The following is a 6419-nucleotide window of genomic DNA, read 5'->3' as shown; positions in this document are numbered from 1 at the left end:
GTGTTAAGAATTTTCACATCGGTTGCGATATGACCTAAATAAAAATTAATTTTTTTTTTCAAACTTTTACCGTCTCAATGTGTCAGTATTGTCTCCAATGTGTGTGTTAGTACTTCATAGATGCTTCCTAGTGAATTAATTGCATAAAATTTAGTTCATTTATATTCAGCATTCACTTCCAAAGCTAATATAAAGCCAAAGTCATATTGATTGACTAACCATAGTTCTAAAATAAAACCATGCATGCCTTTCTATACATTGACTAAGGTTTCTTTCTTTTAGTGTTTGATTGATTGAAGAGAACTAAGCATCTAAGGTAGTCATGATCAACAATGAGCCTCCACCGCGCCTTGAGGTGATATATATTACTAATTTAATTATTACTGTGGCTAAAAATATGCATTATTGATTCATTTGAATTTTTTGGCATTGGCAGGGAAAATATTCTGCAATGGCAATTTGCTGGTTTCTTGGCATTGGGGGTCTTTTCTGTTGGAATAGTATGCTGACAATAGTAGATTACTATATTTACTTGTTTCCGGTAATTTTTCTGCTTTCTGGTGCATTTTATAGTTGATCTAGCTGCTGGCTAATTTTTCTTCATGCTAGTTTCCTGAATTTGAGATGGGCAGCTCCACTTTCATGTTTCTGTCAAATTGTGTTTAGTGTGTTTGACCTGAAAATGTGTTTACAAGTGGCGACATCCCTCACTTTATAAGCCGGTTTTGTAAGATTGAGTAAGATCAAACCCAAATCATAAGATGGTAGTACAATCTATCCAACATCTGTTAAGCTACTCGCTATCAACCACTCAGGTCACGCTCCAGATGTTCTTTCCTGAGCACGAGGAGGTGTGTTGAGTGTCCCACATTGGATGAGAATCATGAGATATGACCTAAAGTGAGTAGCATCCACATCTTACAGTCCAATTTTCTAGACTTGAGTTAGATCAAACCCAAATCTTAAGTTGGTATTACAATCTATCCAACATCTGTTGGGCTGCTCGCTATCAACCACTCGGGTCACGCTCCAGATGTCCTTTCCTGAGCACGAGGATGTGTGTTGAGTGTCTCACATTGGATGAGATATGGCCTGAAGTGAGTAGCATCCACATCTTACAGACTAGTTTTTTAGAGTTGAGTTAGGCCCAACCCAAATCTTTAAGATTTTACAATATATCTTTTATCTAGCTGGCCAAAATTCAAGGAATTTGGCTTAGACAAAATAATAACACTCAAGTTTTATCAATGGTTTTGCATGTTTAATTTGTGGATCTCAGATGCTGTTGTTACTTGCTATGTACTTTTTGTTAAAGCTTGTATCAGATGATTTTCTCGAATATAATATTTTTTTACTTCCTTTCTTCCTTGTGCAGAAATACCATCCTTCTAGGGTGCTTACCATTGTATATCAGCCATTTGCATTTGTAACAATAGCAATACTGGCTTACAATGAGGCAAAAATCAATACAAGGCTGCGGAACTTGTTTGGATACACCGTCTATTTCTTTAGCATTTCATCATTGTTAATTGTAAATCCTGTTCCTTTGTCTGTAAACTCTGTTTCCTCTAGAATATAATTTGAGTTTTATTTTACTTTCCCTATTTACTTGCAATAGTTGGATCTAGCGACATCCGGTAAAGGAGGGATTGGAACTTTCACCGGTATATGCGGATTTAGTGGTCTTTTTGGAATAGCAGATGCCCATGTACAAGGCGGAATGGTGGGAGACCTATCCTACATGCTACCAGAATTCATTCAGGTCAGCATAACCGATGGAATGGAATTACTCTGAGGTTAAAAAACTACGTTCGATGTACATGCATTTGTAACGGTTTTAATGCTGCAGTCTTTCCTTGCTGGATCTGCAGCGTCAGGTGCCCTAACATCGGCTTTGAGGTTAATTACAAAAGCAGTATTTGAGAATTCTCCAAACGGTCTTCGCAAAGGAGCTAGTAAGTTTAACTCTCGAATTCTTAGGTTTCAAACATTTGAAGATTGTGTGGTTATTGAAGATTCTTCATTATACTGATCATTTGTGATTATACTGAACCTGCAGTTATGTTCTTTGCCCTATCATCTTGTTTTGAGTTTCTATGTGTTATTCTCTACGCGTTTGTCTTTCCAAAATTACCGATCGTGAAGTACTACCGTTCAAAAGCAGCCTCCGAAGGATCCAAAACTGTGTCAGCTGATCTTGCTGCCGGTGGTATCCAGACCTCACCTGGCGGAGTACTGTTTCTTTCATTTCCGTTCGTCCCTTTTCTATTTGTCACGGATATTCCTAGTTTTTAAGATTCATTTCCGATTATAAGACTATTATGCTTTTTTTTCCAGGACACGGAAGATTCAAAGGAACAAGAGCGCAAAGGAATAAAACAATTGTTATTCGAAAACATTGATTATGCACTTGATTTGTTCCTAACATATGTGCTTACACTGTCGATTTTCCCTGGCTTCTTATCAGAAGATACTGGATCACACAGTTTAGGCACTTGGTATGTCCATACAAAATCTTCGACCGATTTCTAGTTCCGATTTAAGAGCTGATTGATATTTCCATTGTTTCATTTCAGGTACGCTCTCGTCTTAATTGCTATGTTTAATGTGTTTGATCTTATCGGAAGATACATTCCGCTCATCAAAATCTTGAAGATGGAGACTAGAAAGTTGATCACTACGGCTGTCATTTCTCGTTTTTTACTTATACCGGCATTTTATTTCACTGCAAAGTATGGTAAACAAGGTTGGATGATATTGTTGACATCGTTCTTAGGGTTATCCAATGGTTACCTCACTATCTGCGTTTTCACTTCCGCGCCTAAAGGTTACAAGGTACTGTGTTAAGGTACTAGAACTTGTTCGAGGTTTAAAATTGTTGAAATATAAATTCATTAATACTTGTATGTTTTTAATTTTTAGGGACCTGAACAAAATGCTTTGGGAAATATGTTGGTGATGTGTCTTCTAGGAGGTCTTTTTGCAGGGGTCACACTTGACTGGTTGTGGTTAATAGGTAAAGGATGGTGATAGTGATCTTAACCAAGCTTAACTAGAGAAATGGCGTAAGCATTTGAGGAAATTTGTAAGAGACAGGTTGCGCGCCGAACAACTAACAAGTCTCATGTATGAATCGTACAATTGTTTTGCTGAAAAATAAGAACGGGACAGGGAAAAAACTCCAATTGTATCGTGTTTGAGCAAGTGGCTTTTTCCATCTTGATTTATATTGATCAATTTTTTTCCTTTTAAGTTTGGTGCACATTCCCTTATTCCCTTCCATTTACAGATTTACAAGACAATATATTTTATTTTTGACTAGTCGACAATATATTGTTATCGAAAAAATGTAACCTTTTTTTCCCAATAAAAAATATAATTGCTTATCTTTTTTTTTTAATAATATAATCTTTGTTGAGGAATCTGAGTGCTCCAAATCTAATCAATATCTTTTTTTTTTTACGAGCTCAATATCCTTATTTTATTTTTTTTTGTTGATAATAAATATCCTTATCTTTGATACTATACAATTTAGGTAGATGAAAGTACAAGTATTTCCCTATATTCACTCACTTGTTAACAAACTAACGAAACTGAATTTTAAAATTATAACAAACTCTAACAACAAACTTGTTGCTTGAGATACAAGTAATTGATCTAGGCTACAATTGAGTTACTCTTAACAAGATTAATCCCTTACGATTAAAGACTATAATTAACCCTTTATTTTTTTTCCTGTTCCTAGAAACGTAAACAATTAAATCACTGCCTCATCTCATCAAAAAAAATAATAATAATCACTACCTCAAAAAAAATCACAACATCTCTGAAACAAACAATTAAATCATAATGTGTTAAATCATAATCAATCCATTACAATGAATGAGCATCAATGTATATTATAAGCTATTGCAAATCAACTTGATACTAATGTTGCAGGATAGAAAAAGTAGATACTAATTAAGCAGATTAACTAGTAAAGTAGGATTAATTTGAATTTGGAACCATCCAAATAGGTGGTGGATCCATCTTATTTGCATCCGGAGCTAAGAACTTAACACTTGAATTTTGAAGATTGAAAATCCCCCAATCATGTCCACCATATGAATAATCCAAATTCATCTCTTCCCACCTATCATCACTGAAATAAATTGAATTTCCTTCGCATCCTGAATTTGCAGTCACAAACTTAGACTCATTGGCACCTACAAATATAGCTCCACCATCTAAACTATTAATCTTTTCCCACCTTTTCTTCACAAAGTCAAGTTTATACACACTAAAATGCTTTGTTCTATAAGGACAAATTTCATAACCTTCATATGATAAATTGCTTCCTTCATAAACTACTTCACCATCACCATTCACAAAATTTCCAATAAACCTTTCTACCAATAAAAATTCTCCTTTAGCTATCACTAAATATAATTGACTAGAAAATTTATCACATGGAAATTTTGTTTCTTCTTCCTTATCTTTCTCCATGATAGGGTATTTGACAAACAAAATCTTTTGTGGAACTTTTTGACTAAAATCCCACCCTTCAATAGAACAATCATCAGCCAAAGCATAGAGCATATTGTTATCAAACACAATGTCGTAATAACATCGTTTCGCATCAAAGAGTTCGACCCATGAAGCATTACGGTTGCTACAAAAAGCAATCTTGCATAACGGGTAACTATACATAACAGCAAGAGTGTATTGTGAAGGAGATGGAGAACACATCAACACTGCTTTGGATATGAAGGTTTTTCGAAGGTGTTCGGCATAATAAGAATAAGATTTAACACTTGCATGCTTAATGAGTGAGTTAGGAAAAGATGGAAGGTCAATGCAAGTGTTTGAAGATGGGTTTAGAAGCTGAGGACAACCATTGTTGTCAAGAAAGATGAGGAAACCGTTGGACGAACCGACACACCAAGCACCGGGGTGATCCTTGAACATGTTGTTCCATTCGTAGCGTTTGTTGTCGATGAGGACGAAGATGCTACGATGAACATTGGTTGGGTTGTCTTCATCGTCAAAGTATGATTCTTGAAAGAGCGAGGGAAGGATGGCATAAGGAACAACTTTTGAGAGGGAAGCCATGTGTTGTTGATTGATGTAACTAAGGTTGTAGTTGTGACTTTTGAGTGACACACAAACTTATACTATAAATAGTGAAAATAAAATTAGGTCATGATCCATTCTAGTTTGTAATCCCTACTATGTAGCTAAATCTTATCGATTAAAGTATTCCAACTAACTAATACAGATATATTGATCGTGAGATTTGTTATGATTATTATTATTTTTATTTTTATATGGGGATTTTCTTTTCTTTTTTTTGGATACAAATTGTTACGATTTTTCTATCGTGAGATTTTGTTAGGATTTTTTTATCATGAGATTTGTTAGGATTTAAATAATACTAAGATTTACTGCTAGTTAGTTGGGATTCATTTTTTTTTTATCAAAGGTTCAACATCTGGATATTCTATATAATTTAATATTATTTTTTATTTAATTTTATAAAATTTGTGTTTTTTGTTGTTTTTAAGACCTTACTAAAAAAATTTGTTCTTTAGCCTTCATGTTGCTCTTAAACCCTCAAAATACGTTTTTACCCTTAAATCTAGTTTGAAAGTCACGCTTGATATCAATTAAACATGGCTCACATATGGTCGGTTCAAAACATAATTTTTGAACCCATTAAACAGAGAGTTAGATCGGAACATAACTTCTAATCCAAATAGACATATGGTTCGGAATGTAACTATAACATCTATACGAAATCTATCTAGAATATTTGATGGACAAAAAATACTGGTACCAGATACATTAAAATTACTATAAACTTTGTTGAATAATACATCAAACATTTGAATTCAAACAACAGGGAATCCATAGGTCTGAAATACACAAAAATAAAATTTAACTTGATGGTGATTTCAGCAAGTGTACTGAATCATGTAAGTAATATATTTAATATTTAAAAGGGTAAGACCGAGTGTCAAACTCGAGGATCACGTTTACTGTCAATTATAATTTTTACTTAAATGAACAAAAAGTCTCAGTTTGATTGATTGCAGAAACAATAATTAATAATGAAAATTACTTTGAATTTAATAACAATAAAAATGTCAGAGATAATTACTTTTCGGTTTGATTGGTTTCAAAGTGTCACTATAAGTAATTTTCAAGTGTCCCAGAAACTCCTTCTTATACCAATATCTATTTAGGCCTCAAATTATTTTCTAAGTTCCAAAAGACCCCAAAAAATACATAATCCCATTATTATGCATATTTTTCTCACCACATTTTTATAGATATAAAATGATCTCTATTAGTTTTCTACTACTAAATAATTTTAAAAATATATATTTGTCGTTTGCGAAATTTATAAAAATATTTTTGAAATACCAAATAATATTTTC

General features: G+C 33.6%; 2 protein-coding genes across 2 annotated transcripts; one reads left to right on the top strand and one right to left on the bottom strand.

Annotated features, from left to right (window-relative positions):
* Positions 1–322: 322 nt before the first annotated feature.
* Positions 323–3160, top strand: LOC123922135 (equilibrative nucleotide transporter 3-like). Its single transcript, XM_045974879.1, has 9 exons — positions 323–355; positions 437–541; positions 1376–1531; positions 1619–1762; positions 1850–1955; positions 2060–2232; positions 2338–2498; positions 2577–2835; positions 2923–3160. The coding sequence occupies exons 1-9, from the start codon at positions 323–325 to the stop codon at positions 3028–3030; spliced, it is 1245 nt and encodes a 414-aa protein (XP_045830835.1). The 3' UTR covers positions 3031–3160.
* An 827-nt stretch (positions 3161–3987) lies between these two features.
* On the bottom strand, positions 3988–5091 carry LOC123922134. The gene has a single exon (XM_045974878.1). The coding sequence runs from the start codon at positions 5089–5091 to the stop codon at positions 3988–3990; it is 1104 nt and encodes a 367-aa protein (XP_045830834.1).
* Positions 5092–6419: the final 1328 nt, after the last annotated feature.

The sequence above is a fragment of the Trifolium pratense genome, linkage group LG4 (assembly GCF_020283565.1).
Source record: "Trifolium pratense cultivar HEN17-A07 linkage group LG4, ARS_RC_1.1, whole genome shotgun sequence".
Classification (NCBI taxonomy): domain Eukaryota; kingdom Viridiplantae; phylum Streptophyta; class Magnoliopsida; order Fabales; family Fabaceae; genus Trifolium; species Trifolium pratense.
Note: the sequence above shows the minus strand (reverse complement) of the source record. Positions and strands in the feature narration are given on the sequence as shown.